The sequence below is a fragment of the Spea bombifrons genome, chromosome 3 (genome assembly GCF_027358695.1).
Source record: "Spea bombifrons isolate aSpeBom1 chromosome 3, aSpeBom1.2.pri, whole genome shotgun sequence".
Lineage (NCBI taxonomy): Eukaryota > Metazoa > Chordata > Amphibia > Anura > Pelobatidae > Spea > Spea bombifrons.
In genome coordinates, this window is record NC_071089.1 from 16079629 (window position 1) to 16095168 (window position 15540).

The 15540-nt window shown below is 39.7% G+C and overlaps 1 protein-coding gene across 1 annotated transcript; it reads right to left on the reverse strand.

The window, feature by feature from the left end:
• Positions 1-2012: 2012 nt before the first annotated feature.
• Positions 2013-15540, reverse strand: TRMT6 (tRNA methyltransferase 6 non-catalytic subunit). Its single transcript, XM_053460416.1, has 11 exons — positions 15300-15540; positions 12185-12309; positions 11987-12096; positions 10845-10936; positions 10032-10115; positions 8809-8933; positions 6330-6700; positions 4705-4790; positions 3869-3971; positions 3504-3590; positions 2013-2407 (listed from the first exon to the last, which is right to left on the reverse strand). Exons 1-11 carry the CDS (start codon positions 15401-15403, stop codon positions 2240-2242), a joined length of 1455 nt encoding a protein of 484 aa, XP_053316391.1. The 5' UTR covers positions 15404-15540; the 3' UTR covers positions 2013-2239.

A 15540-nucleotide genomic window follows, 5' to 3' on the forward strand; every position in this document is an offset into this window, starting at 1 on the left:
ATATACACACACAGACATAACCGAGAGCTTTGTTTCATGAAGCACATTTTATGCTGAGATGAAATACAGAATTTTGCATGTTTTACATGATAGACCCCAAACATATCTTGTTAAGGTGGCAAGTTCTAAAGATCTGAAAATCTCTCCACACCTACCCACGAGCATAAGCTGTGATGGGGTGGTCTTTGTCAAAATGGTATATTAATGTTACAGATCTACCTTACCCTGCGCTGTGCCAGAGACCGCCGAGTACCAGGATACGGAGTCACGTTAACAGAAGACTGATTAAGAACGGAAAAATTACTGGGTTCCAAATTTTAAAATATCAATCCTACTCCATGTACACATATTATCTAAACCAGGTTACGTTTTCTAATTTTCCTTCTGACAAATTAAGAAGCCAAACTAACCAATGGATTCATATCCTCAATGGGTTATGTGGAATTGGTCATTAAAATTCTCATTACATTCATTATATTACCCATTTGACATGCAAGTGACTAAAAAAAAAAAAATCCATGCGTGTGACCCAAACCACAATTTAAAACGAGCAATGATGAGATTTCTCCTGCCCCCTTATTTTACTCCCCCACTGAGCCAACTAAATTATTAAAAGTCTTTTGACAGCGCAAGGGAACGGTAACCTCTTGTAACAGTAGAGATTGAACAAGCAGTAACGGGGGATGGGGTGGGAATGACCAAAAGCATTTTAGTGTAATAGGAAAGAAGAAAAAAATATATTTCAGTTTTTCCTAATTTTCTCTAGCATACACAGCACAGAGAAGCAGACATTTCATTCGAGTTGGCTTCCGAGATCACATCGCCAGACCTAAATTTTATACCTGCTATAAAATTCCAGCCTGCATTAAAGAAAAACATCAACTAAAAACTATACATTTTATTTTGGACAGGACTTGTCTGGTTTATGCCCACTCATTCCTTCAATGCACATCATACATTATCAAGTAGAAAAAGCTTCTATAATAATAATAATAATAATAAAAAAAGTATTTTGGTTTTTCTAGCATAATCTCAGCAACAGTATGACTGTTGGTGGAAACATGCGGATCATCAGAATGCTATATACGCTTAGGAATAATAAATAAAAAAAAAAAATATATATATGATACAAAAAGGGCCAAACGTGTAGTGCTACTGAATAAATAATCCTCCATTAGATCTCACATTTACCTGCTGTAAGAAAAATATATACGAGGTAGCCTTACAGATTAAATATTAACGTGTTTAACAGTTAAGCGTGTGAAGAATAACCCAGCGAGGTGGTGATATTGGAATGAAAATTCTTGTAGCTGCCATGATATAAATGAATGTAACGCGGTAACTTCCTCCAGTAGCAAACATTACATTGTAACGCATATATACTTTCTTTTCCCACAATTGATTAAAGCAGACAGTGTGCCCTGTTCCTTTGGAGACGGCTACTCAGTGAGTTTCCTTTATTGCTCCTGCATTGCAGAAATTGTGCCACGTCATAAACGATCAGTTTAGGAGAACTAAAGCCCTAGACAGTGATACACGAGCAGGGTACTGCCGGTATGTTTTCTGAGGCTTCTATTCAATAAAACCAACAGAAGCTACGATTTACTGAATTTTAAAAATGTGTCCATTCTAAAAGAAAAAGAAAACTACTGTCAATTTGTAGAGGCAATGAGACCCAGGACAAATGACTTATTAAGCTGTCCTAAGGGGGGAAGATGATGTCAGCATGGGGAAGCATATAAGATGTATATTAGGAAATAGTTACATGACGTCATTTTTAAGGAAGCCTCATCCAAACCGACAACGCTTCTTTAGTTATTCTTTTAGTAATACGAGACATTTTCTTTGCCAAGATATTTATGCTATAGGTTTTCCTGGTTTATACATTTAAACAAGGTAATCCCACACATAAAAATGTTTACGTTTTGGGAAGTGGATCGTTACTTTGTGCTTCTTTCAAATATAAAAAGGTCCTCAAATATTCATTGTCAATCAATAAAAGATACATGATAGGCCAGTGATGATAATGTTTATTTATATTCACACAAAATAACTTCTGGAAACATATCTTTCAAAAGATATAGACTTAAAAATAAACTGGCAAAAAGATGTATATATTTCTATACACAATGGCGGCACCTGAAATATACATAAAAAAAAAATAAAATAAAAAATACGTTGCTAGGTCCACAACAGTAAAGGTTCCAGATGACCAAAATGTACGCGTTGCTTTAAAATGTTAGCTTCCGGACTCTTCCACCTTTATTTTTTTTGGTGCCGGTTCTTCACTCTTTTCTCGACTGCGGATATTTGACGCACTGCTATCCCTGGACACGGTAATCCCGTGGAGAATAAATCCACCGCCTCCGCTCATTATAAGTTTTGGATGACTTCTGTCTGGCAAAACCTGAAAGATCATTTTCAGCATAAATCAATAATGACAACGCTGATAAAAGACCAATTTAACACAGCCAACATTTAATCCTACCTCTGATGGATGGATGCCTGCTAATCTCTTTGCTATATAGGTAACACTTGGTACGAGGCATGGAATAAAAAAATCACAATGGACATATCTATGGCAACCAATTTAAACCATGCAAAGCCTCAAAATGCCATGGATTCAAGAAAAAAAAAGATTCTTGCATCGCCTATATTCCCAGTGTTTTATAACTAAATGCTAACACAAAAGATAAAGGCCTCACCCTATAGCAGGGAATTCCAGGATTATTATATACACGTCAATAGGATTAAAATAGTTCCTGTAAATCTAAATAGCACGTATTTACAGGACCAGGAATATGAAGTTGCGCGCTTGGTTGGCCATGCGTTGGACTCTACAGTGTTACCATAACGGCAATGACTAAAGAAGGTGATTAGCTCTTCAAATACAGCGACTCATACATCTAAGGAAATTATTTAGGAACATTCATGGTCTAAAAAAAGGAACACTGCTACATCAAAAAGTTTTACAGAAAAATTATGGTGATGACCCCTTCCTACTAGGCTCTGCCATCAATAAACAGTCTTATGCTATGCACGTACATTTACAACGGAGAAAATGGGTGCTGGAATCTCTTGGTGTAAAAACTATTCTTTCCTCCACGTACCAAGCATTGAGGACTGCTAATTCTCCACTTGCTTCGGCATCTTTATTTACAAATCATTTTTGGAATATCTCCAAAGCGTGCCATGGATAAATGAATATGCGCCAAGCTAAGGGCTAATAAAAACTGGGAATGGTCTCAGGTATACTGGAGGCACGGCTACATGTGGTCTGGGCAGATCTGCAGCCAACTGGCTGCGCTCCTGGTCCTCTTTCTAATGGTCTCTCCGTTCACTGTGATGCCGGTGTAAGGACCAGTCGCGCATCAGGAAGCAGGTATGATACGGAGCCCAACTCTAATTTGACTAAATGGTTACATAAAGTTTTTAATGTAGTACAAAGTATGTTCTGCCATCATGACATGACCAATGCACAGTATATACAGACGTCCTTTTACCTGATAGTTCCTCAGCCAAGTTTCAGAGAGCTTCATGTTGATGACACCTCCATTTTCTCGCAGTTTTGTATAACACTCAAGGAGAGGCTAGAAGAGACACAATTTTTGGAGAATGGCACATAAGACTCTCAGTGCTGTAAGTATACCACGCAGTCTAGTAGACCTGCCCAACGGTCTAATAACCAGCAGCGTGATAATCTATGGGCTTGGTTTCAGGTGATCCGCCAAATTTTCAGCCAACCAGATCCTGTCCCCCACATGCAAACTCCACCCTTTTCAGCTAGATAAGCAGGGGGAGGGGTGGATTCTAAACGTTGCTACATAATTCATACAATGTAACAAGGAGGGGTTTCAGGAAGACATACCTCTCTGTACTGACAGTAAACTACAAAAGGCCTGGAGGGAGCGACAAATTCCAAAAGAGAGAGTAGCATCGGCGTAGGATGGAAACGCGAAGCTATAATTAACCTGCAAAACACAGAAACATATTGCTTAAACTTAAAAAAATGTCCACGCAAAAAACCAAAACAAAATAAACCTCAAGCCCACATACATATGTCAAACAGAGTCGGAGTTATATAAAGTAAAGCTATTTATAAACTAGTAAATCTGAAACATTAAGCAGAGAGTAACAGCTGGGGTTACGGGTTGGGTTGCCAATATAATCCATTATTTTCAGGATACGTCTAATCATCTACATGCGCTGATCACACCTATAAAGTGCTTCACGGGATTACAGGTAATTGTGAGTTCATACATATCATGCACTGAAGGGCTGTACTGTAGGTGGATAGCAACACAATATGGCAACCCTAGGTAAGGGTGCGGTGTATGTGCAAGCCTTGATGCATCTACCTTTGGGGCAGTCCTCCACGGTCAGCATCCCAACTACAATAAAAGACTCTGCGTGTCTTTGGGAAACAGAGCGGAGCGATGATGTCATATCCCAGTGCCTAGTGTAAATAGGCCAGTTGGGACATCGGGGGCTTCATTGTGTGCTTTGAATGGTTTGGGTTTTACTGTTACAACCAAGAACATTAAAACGACTAAGATTGTGAAAGAATCAGTACGCTTTTTTTCAGAAATAACATGTCGAGATTTTGCATGACAATGAGTACAGTCAGCTGAAAAGAGAATACATTTGCCCTTGACATATTAAAAAAATAAATAAAAAACCCCAAAATGGACTAGTTAATGTTACCCATCAGCATTTCTGTCCTGCAGCAAAGATGCAGCTTCTGACTCCTTCCTCCTCCTTTCATCCTGTTTTCTTTTCTTTTCTATTGCCTGTAAAACAAGTCAATACAATTAAAGATAAACGTCTCTTTGTTTAGTAAGATATGGTGTGGCTGGGCCTAAAACACAGGACAGCTGCAGCTTGCATTTACTTCTGTTTGGCCTTCTGCTTACAATAAGTAAGGTGAGTCTTGATGAATGGTTTTGGCACCACTGATGTAGTATATACTCAAATCTCACCCCTTTAAAGGCAATACAGATTTTTTTTAAAAAGGAGGTAAAAATCTAACATTGACCTGTGATAAGATGTTCTTGGCCTAAGCTGGGGGAATTTAAATACATTTTTTGACGTGATTGTTTGATGTAGTTAATTAACCTGCTATCGAGCAAAACGTATACATTTGGGGTATATTCCATTTCGGTGACTATCCAGAAAACCACAAAAAGTAGTAAGAAGGAAGCCGCAACATTTCTGAAATGCAAATTACATATATTTTTGGTCTTATAAAGAGTGCTACCATTTTGTTATTCATGACAAGTGCAATTTAATTAGTACACGACTATACAAAATAAACTATGAAAATATCTTAAATTACATTAACCATTACAAATTAATTATACCACAACTATTACCAGGCCTAAGTATTCCAAGTAGGGATGCACCGATATATCCGTAGCCGAAATATATTGTCCGAAAAGGGCATTATCGGCAAAATGCCGAAATAAAAAGAAAACGGCACAGAGTGCTAGCAACACAGAGGGAAGCAGCAGGGCCCCTGCGGAAGTCTGCGAGGGAGGGAGAGATCTGCAGTTCAGGTAAGGGGATGAGGCAGGGTGTATGAACGAGTATGCGTGATTAAGGGAATGAATGAGTATCAGTGAATCAATAGTATCTGAATGAAGGAATTAATGCGTATCTGTGAATGAATGAGTATATGAACGAGTGAATTAATTAGGGTGTGTGATAGCATAGATGTGTAAGTAGGGGGGGGATAGCATGGCATAGGGAGGCTGTAATCACATTCCTGTCATGCCTGGGCATGATAGGAGTGTGATTTCATTTCGTTGCATCCCTAATTCCAAGAGGTATGTACACAACTAGCTGAGAAACCTACCTATGTATAAATATATTCTGGCAATTGTTAACTGTTAACACAATATATAAACAGCCTTCAAGAGGAAGAAGAAGAAAAAAAAAGCAATGGCGCATTAACTTCTCACAATTATTGTTCTGGTAATTTCCCTGCAGAATATTCCATTGTTTTCCCAAGGGCATATTTAACATTAAGATAGGATCAGGGGATAAAACTTATCAGCATGACAAACAGCTTCATCGTGGAATATGAATAATAATAATTTCTGTGAACAAATACTTGTGTGTGGGTGTTTTTAAAAACTCCCATAAGATAAATTGCGGTTCAAGGTTTATGTATCAAAACACACTAACAAGCTTCAAATCAGATGATTTCTGGATATGTGAGCTTTCCCTGCGTTTGAAATAAAGCACACTTTCAAACCAAGTCTGATGTCCAGAGACCCTGAATACACACACATGCATAGACACAGTTGTCTTTCAAAACTGAGACTTACAAAAAGCTTCTTATCTGGATTCTGTCCCTTGTCGTGGCCTAGTGGGACCTCAGAGCCTTCTGCCCCTTCCTGAGTTTCCTTCTGATTTATGTCCATCATGGCTTCTGATTCTGTGGCAGGACTGGATTCCTCATCCATGTCTGTAACGGGATCCTGCTTCTCAATGACTGATCCGTTACTTTCTTCATCAAGCGCTAGTTCCTGATCAGAATGAGCAGTCCGGGATGAGAAGGTTCCAGAGACGAGGCTCTGTATTTTGTTCAGAGGAAACTCATACAGGGCTTTGTAGAAAGACTGCTGAAAACCAAAACAGTCTGTTGCGGCTCTGACGGGTCCTCCACCAGGATACAGCTGTATAACAGACCCAAATCCTTTGGCAAAAAAGACAAGTACTGTAACACTGCAAGACATTCTAAACACATATTCTGCATGTTGGGCATTAAGCGGCTACACCAGTACAAATTAGTAAAATGTCATATCCGTGTGACCTGTTTGAGTCAACATCAATCAGAGCCTCAGTTTCCTCAGATCTCGACAGCATTACCTCCCAGTTATCTTGTGCTAACCATAACTTTACGAAGTCCAAATCTGGTAAAGAGTTATTCACTTACACCATCATTCCTGTCTTCGTTTCCACTTTCAACTTCATTCACCGTCACCCCACAGCACAGTGCTCTCTTAATGCCCAAGATCTTGCAACCAACTTTAACACAAAATCAACATGACCAGACAGGACTTCACTCCTCCGCAACATCTATCTATACCAACTGCCACCAGCTTCTCCACTCACCCCACCGTAAATGCTTTCTTGTCCTACATATGAAGAACTTGCCACTATTCTTTCTTCCTCACACACACCAACCTGTCCCCTTAACTCTATATCATCACACCTGCTCTCCCCCTTCCCTTTGTCCTTCTCTTACCCATCAATTCACTTTATCTCTATACTAAGGAACGGTATATTGAGGGCATGAAACCTGGAACAATTTCAAATGACAATCCTTCTACAGATATAAAAAGTGTGTAAGATTCCTTATGTATGTTTTGGAAACAATATATCCATTTCTCTGAAGGACTCTTGAGGATCACCGGGAGACTCCTATGTGTGACGCAGACTCATCAGAAAGTTACACTGCTGTAATGTATTTTTCCCACTTATAATCTGCATTTCCAATCTTATAAATAGAAGAGCACAAAGTGCGCAGATGGTGAAATAAAAGCACAGAGTTTGCTTTATTTATGTAAATTGTCGCTGTGTTTTTATGCTCAGCTGTGTCCCTGAAAACCCTCATGTTTTTTTTATCAATTTAGATTGCATGTCACAAGCTAAAGGTACCTCCAGAGGGGTTTATCCGAGAATGGCTTGTCCTCCACGTCATGGCTGTATCATTTACAAAGCTGTCTTTCTTTACATTAAAATAGGCTTTTCAATGGAACCCATTAGACATATTCTTTTTTGTTCTATTGACATCCCAATTAATTAAAACCGTGAAACATTTGAACCCCTTCCAAGATTTTGTACAGGAGTTCCCTCCTAATGACGTACTGCCATTAAATGCGAAGTTTGTGCTATCCCTTTCTATTGTGATGAACACTATTGTGCTTGTATTTGCTACCAGCTATGGTGAACACAAAAGAGGCGCAGCTGCTTCACGAAGCCCAAAAAATAACATTTCATTCTTATGTTGGGTCACCTGCAAGGCTTCCCTCTGCTCTGTCATTGATGAGCAATCCCTGTCTTCTGAATATACCGGCTGACAGCTTAAACTGAATAAACTCTGCTTACCGGCAAAGGGAACGCAGAGGACTGCAAGCACGCATCATTCATAGATACAGACGGGGCGAACGACAACACAAATGGGGAGTAAGAGGGGCTAGTTGGGATACAAAAAACACACTTTACTGAGGCAAGTCATGCCCAATACTGGGGATTTAAACCACACAAGGATGATAAAAATATATAACAAATAAATAAATATCTATATCTATATATATATATATATATATATATATGTAAATGAAAGAAGAACGCCGTTTGCCCAGGGCACCAGGTGCTGAGAATGGGGTTTAATGTAGAGGAATTACGTGCATCCTCTCATTACTCAATAATGGTCACATCTGGGGAGGTTTGAGGCAGAGTTGGCCTAAGCGCTTTATATTTGTATGGGGTGAAAAGGGGCAAAAAGGCCATGGACGGGGATTGTGGCGCGTTGCGTTTCTAAATTCTGGTCCTGCGACACGGAGATTTCGACTGTCGGAGACTTGACAGTGGGGCATGACCCCATGTATTTAACACACGTTACAGGTAACATATAACACGTGATATTATTCTGTACAGGGGTAGCTAGTGTCCAGAGAGAGGGGTTCTCATAAATACATACAAAATAATGTCATTTGATTACTACGATAATCAACACTATAGGCATTTTTGGCAAATAAAACTGTGTCAGCATTCATTTAGGCAAGTAAAAATTCTTACCTCCCATCCGCTCCATAATTGCTCCCAAAACTAAGCCGGCACATGTTTCCATTACGATGATTTTACTGTTGGCGTGGATATTTCCCAAGGTGAGCATCTGTGCCAAAGTATCGTATCTGAGCTGGCTGGCAAAATCATAAAGAAAGCGTTACGACGGGACGGGGAAACGTCTACGTCGCGAAATTCAAAGACCTCCTTACTCATGCATGTTAGAGAGCCCTTGTGTGCGTAATAAAACCAACAGCCTTATATTGTATCTGCCCAAACTGGTTCCATTTTCTATCAATATGTAAGATGTAGAAACCCAAATAGACAGGAAAGAATGTAGCTGAAAAGTGGAGAAAGGGAACTGAAACCAAAAATGATGTGAAGTAAGACTAAAGAATGGCAGAGGGATACTAAGTAGGTGCAGCAGGTTACCCAGGTACAAGACACTCTTTGGATATTTAAAGCCATCTTTTCAGAGCTACACCTGTTTCACTGCAGACATGCTTCAATATAAAACCGGCTCAGGTTTTTTTAAACGGCACAAGAAACTATTTTATTAGGAAAAGGGGACCTAAAAGAAGAGTATAATGGGTACTGGCTAAATAAACTCATCAAGACAGTACCCTAGAGAGGACACCTCTTTCTGAGACCCAGGTCAGACCCTAGTAAATGATGAAATAATACAATAGCACCTATAGCGTGCAGTTTTTGGCAAGTTCTAGAAGTAGTATCGGGTGCCACGTCCCATTAATACACCAGTTATACACAGTAGATTCTTTCATTCACAGTTTTTGCAAAGTTATTTTTTTTTGCATGTATATATCTAACATATCTTTGCCTAACTGATCGCACTATACTCAATACATTTATTTTAATTTAGGAGTTTAATAATTGGTTTTATGATCCCCCCCCAGAAAAGATGGCAACCAAACTAACAACTATAATGATAAAATGTTACAAGAAGTAACTGTGACCTTTCTGCTAAAGGAAGCGAGCGAAGAAAAGACTTCTAAACGATGGATGTTTTAAATGTCAGTTATTATAATGTTAATAGCAGCTTGGATAATGAGAGCAAACATGACGAGGTGATTAAACAGGCTGTGAACATTTCTGAGCCCGTGCTAATGTTACAGTCACCAGCCAAACCCGAAAATAGCTTTTGTTTTGACATTTATAGAGGCCAAGAAATATATAAGCAGCAAATAAGCGATGATACTAATAATGATGTGTCTTACCAGATCTTGCCAGGTTCTCTTGCATAATACATCATTGACAGTATTCGAGTGGAGGGCCTTAAAATCGTGATGACTGCTTCATATCTGAGAATGGGAAACAGTCCTTAAGACTTAAACTAAATCGGAATACATAGATCCTTAACCACCATCATGGGCGTCCAAGTGTGCCCTTGGGCATCACAAACCAGCCATATTTATAGGAGTTCTTCAATGTATAATTATTTCTGCATTACCGAAGGATGTGCTCACGCGCTATCGGGGTTATTCAGAAATACTGTTGTGTTTGTGGCTCCTGAGGACAGGGCTGGACATCCACGATTACAGGATGAACAAGCAGTTAATATCAAGCTGGATAAGTATGAACAACACAATGCCAACTGTGTGTTGTCACCTTGAATAGGGATAGTAAATATTTGTTTTATTGTAGGTCCACATGTGGCAAATGAGTAGATGCAGCTGGGATTTATTCACTAAAGGAGGAGTTTGAAACTGACAGGTTTCTCCAGTAACAATGGCTGAGCTGGCCCTGTACAATGCATAGTTTAATGGGTAAGGAGACGTGGAAGAAATCTCAGGGATTTGGACACATTATACCAGGTCTTCCTGCGGCAGAAGCTTATTGGGATTACTGTTCATAATGATGAGTGAAGTTAAGATGCTGAAACACAACTCTCCTGCAAACTCTCCCTTTAGTGAATACACCAAACAGTAATAACTCAACCACCCAGTTGCATTCCAGGATAACTTTCAGCTTTTATGAGCATATCCCATGTACGACTAGCAGACTGTGTGCTGATATTTAGGAGAACTTACTTTTTCTTCTTTTTCTTAATATACTTTGCTTGCGCGAATTCTGTCTTGTCACGAAATGTAGTGCTATTTTCAATAAGCTGCTGAACAATCTCCTGTGAGAAAATATATAAGCAAAACATGGTTAAGTACATTGAGGAATGAAGGCAGTTCTTGGAATCTTAGCACCAAACCATTTTCATAGCATTTATGCACTAAAATCTTCTAAAATCTCAGTATGTATGGTTATCATGACCAGTTATTTAAGGTGTTAAGACTTTCTCCGGCATCATATGATAAGCACATAATATTCTATGTTAACCCAAAACACACCATGACGTTACTGCCTGAGCCCCTATCATAATGCAGGGTCCCCTCTCATACCACCACATAATCGTTACTACTATGAAGCAAAAAGTAAAGGACATCTGGCTCACTGGGTGGAAGTAAAATGTTTTTATGCAAATAGCAATAAGGCATCCTAAAATTGCTCAATCAGTAGTACAGACACGTACACAGCATGGTACCCGGTCGCTACCTATGCCATAGCATATATGCCACACACGACAGCTTTCGTTTCAAGGGGAATTACAGTCACAGTTTCCACAGTTTCATCTAGTCTGTTCCCTTCCTACTATACCTAAAAATCACTACTAGAAAATTCTCATTTGGGTAACTATGTTACTTTGACATCAAACGTTCTCTTCTCTGTAATTATATAAGGAACAGCGATATTGTACGCTTGACACAAAGTAATGGAAAATGCCATGTACCTGGTAACCCTTTGTTACATTGTGTCGATTAACCTTTGTTTTCGCAGGAAGACTACAATTATCTTGATCATTCACAGACATGATGTTTTTTTTCCATAAGAGAAATAGCCTTTTACAGAATACCAGCTTCTCGTAAGCAGCTCCAAAGCCCTTGGGCAAGATGGGGCTGCTAAGAGATTTTGTAACAAACTATAAAAGATTCATGACTTCCACAATAACGCAGGTAATTGTTCAAAATATTAGTTTAAAATAAAGATGCTGTGTAATATCGGCAGATCAGACAGGGGACAGTAACCTATCGCCCGCACAATTTGTGCTACACAAGTTAAAACGGTGAATGTGTTCATCAAAAATCAAACCCTATGTTTTTTGATTTAGGCAGAGTGCACTTACCTGGCCCTTAATGCCCTTTTCTTTTAAGGCCTCTATATCATCTCTGGTGAGTTTCTGCGATTTTCCATCATCAATTATATTCCGGTTATCAGCACCTGCTTCCTTTGGCTCTGGCGAGAGAAAAGCGAAAGAATGTACGTGTGTGTGTATGATTAATTGCCTGGGTAGCTGGCATTTTGTTGAGAGAGAGAGCGTTACCTGCTGCTGTTATTTCTTTTTTCTTTTGCTGAAGATTTCCTCCGGCAGATATTTCAAATGTGGTGCCATAATTTTTTCCAATGGCATTATCCAAATATATCCATTGCTTTTCAAAAATAACTTTTCTACGAGATAAGAGAAAATGGAGAATATTTGTCAAGCTTTCATGGGTACCAGCAGAGACAATCTGCACGTGTTGTGTGAAACAGTAAAGGGAGAATCAGAAACACAGAATTCGACAGCAGATAAGAACCATTCTGCCCATCCGGTCTGCCCATCAGTCCTTGGTCCGGTCCCATAGTCAGGACAGCTTTATGTCTATCCCATGCATCCCATCTGCTGGGAGACTGTTCCACTTATCTACCATACTCCCTGTAAAGTAGAACTTCGTTACATTACATCTAAACCTCTGACCGCCTAGTTTTAGATTATGACCTCTTGCTGTAACATTTTTCCTCCATTTATATAGATTGCCTGTCGGAACTTGGTTAAATCTCTTAAGTATTTGAATGTTACTACTACAAATCCCCTCTGTCTTTGCTCCTCTTTATACATATTAAGATCCCTCAGTCTTTCCAGATCATTTCTATCCTGCAAACCTCTAGGTGAGGACTGATCAGGGATCTGTAAAGCGGCAGAACCTCCTCCCTCTTCCTGCTACCAACGGCTCTCGCTTTACAACCCAGCACCTTGCTTGTTTTTCCCAACGCTTTATCGCAATGTCTGCTTACCTTCAAGTCCTCAGAATTATTCCTAAGTCTCTCTCTTCCATTGTCACTGACAGAACAACATCTCCAATACTATATTCTGCCTTCAGATTTTTATGTCCCAAGTGCATTATTTTACATTTATCAACATTAAACTGCAGCTGCCTCACACTCAACTATTCTTCCAATTCTCAGTCTGTTCTCAGCGGTCATAGAGTTGGCAGGGGCTCATATACACAATGGGGGTGATTTAGAGATATACCTCACAGATGCATCAGGAGAAATAGGAAAACTACGATTGACCCAACGCATACACTGCATAACCATCTGGCTGGATTTTGCAGCAATTTGTTAATAAAGTAATAATTGGAATATCAATGTAAATGACAGTAGAGATTCACTGCGAATAGCGAGTCAGATTAGATTTGTTTTAGACAGTTTATATGTTAATACATAGTTAATACTCTTCAGCCCACGCAAAAGGGAACCCAAGGGTGTTCTATTAGAGTGCATTGACCTAAATTACAGATCAACATCTCGCCCTGAAAGGGAGACATTGGTCCAACGGACTCTGCTGTTAGACTATATCACTGTTCACACAAACACACAACATCCACGTATTGCCGAGTATGATAAAACACTGACATGTAATAGCTAAACCGAAACAAATTGTGTAAATTGACTGTGTAAATGAATTATAATACTGAAATAAAAATAGCTATTATATAACAGTAAATTAGATTGTTACAATGCAAATTTTTCTTAAAAAATAAGTATTTTCAACGAATGCATCTTCTATGAATGACTACGCATGGCTCTGCTCTCCAACAGCAAAACCTTCAGGGATGACCCTCCAGCTTTCCCAATCAACTACCCCTATAAGTAGAATGTTTTTTCCTCTAGCCGTTGTTTTGGGTGGTAGATAAGACACTCATCCAGTCTACCCATTTTATTCCTTTTGTAAAGAGTAAATGGTCGTTAATCTTGTCCCTCATTGTATCAGCCTTCCCTCATAGCAAAGTAATGTGATGATTTACATGATTTTTCAGCCCTAAAGGGATACTTTAGTCCCCAAATGCACTTAATGCACATGATAGATGTGAGCTCTCTTTAATTTGTTGTGTTGTGTTTTGCAAATGCATGGGGAGTTCTGCAGAATTCCCTCTTATTGGCCCCTTTCTACACCCCCAGCTAAATGTGTTTGGCCAACTACAACTCCCTGCACGTGATGCACTGCTTCAAACAGCCAATCAGCTGCAAGAACAGTCAAGGTCATGGAGGATGAGGGCAGCTGCTGCAGCAGCAGGGCTGTCTCTTCTGTGTCAGGTAAGTGCTTTTTTGTAGTTTGTTTTGGAAGACTACATATTAAAATACCAACAGAGTACTGTGATATGCTTCCTTTAATAGGGGGAGTCAGGGATATTAAATTGCCCCTTGAGGATATAGGTATAGTGGTGTTTTCCAGTGTAATAAGGCTCTATGCCACTTTTAAAATCTCCAAAAGCAGTTAAGCTCACTGGGATAAAAACATCAGCATCGCATCCCACACACGCGGGAAGACGCAAAAGCATACTGGGATTCTGCAGAATTGCCCCATTCGTTTACAAGAAGGACCTCATGAAAACTTAAAGGGAGCATGTAGTTATCATATGCATTAAAGGGCATATGATGGCTTAAGTATCGCTTTAAAGTAACTTACATACATACAGTGTTACTTGCCAATCTAGGGCCTCCCTAATGAAGCTTTGGAGTTGAAGCCACAACTTTCCAGAAACCCCCCTTCATTACACCTTTAGGGAACAAAATCCAGATTTCTGACAAAAGTAAAGATGAGATGATATACTTTTGGTTTTTATTTTACCTGTCAGGCGGGCTACCCACACACCTACAGTACAGTTCCAAGCCAGTTATCCTTATTATGGGTCTTACTTACAAAGTTCCAGCTTAACAGCACACTGATGGCCGACATACCATGTGTTACCTATACATTATGCTAACACAACACACAAAAGAGATGTCTTTATTTGTAAAGCATGCGTTACATTCGTTCATGACACCTTCGGTGTAACATTACTACAGTAGATACCAGCAGTTTTTTCTGCAGGATCCCTCTACTAAATTTACCCTTTTCATTTTCTTTTTTTTTTTTTTTAAAGATCAAGAGGCTGAGGCCGAAGCGGAAAAGCTGTATTTCATCCATGCCAGCTGTATTCCATCCTTAGATCAGCCATGGGCAAAGGACTGCCAGTCAATTTAATGTGTTCACCGACTACAATAATGCTACGCACTGGTATATATGAGACATTAGAATGTCGGACTAAACTACAGATGGCTTCATCTAAGACAGGACTATTCGTGTCGCCGTCTCCCCCAGTAAGCATCCCCCGAGTCACGTCATTTTAACTCACTTCCTCCTCTGAACCTGCACAGCTTTAAACACCTCCTCTCTTTTCAGCACCACATAGTCGCCCTCACTGATAAGCTGCCCACCGACAGGCGCAGACGCCTCCATTCCTTCTCGTGTTAACGCTGTGCGATTCCTATCACGATAACAGCACCGGCTTCGGACAACTAACAACCCACGTGTTGCACACAGTGCTTCCGGGGTCCGCAGCAGCAGACGAGAGCAGCAGATTGCGGAGTGAATCG

What these genes read in the sequence shown, in the direction of transcription:
- TRMT6 (XM_053460416.1), bottom strand. Translation starts at nt 15,403, where the DNA reads ATGGAGGCGTCTGCGCCTGTCGGTGGGCAGCTTATCAGTGAGGGCGAC. An exon ending in ATTAAGAAAAAGAAGAAAAA is followed by an intron (nt 10,116 to 10,844) that starts GTAAGTTCTCCT and finishes TCCCATTCTCAG; the next exon opens with ATATGAAGCAGTCATCACGA. An exon ending in TTTACTGTCAGTACAGAGAG is followed by an intron (nt 3,591 to 3,868) that starts GTATGTCTTCCT and finishes TGTCTCTTCTAG; the next exon opens with CCTCTCCTTGAGTGTTATAC.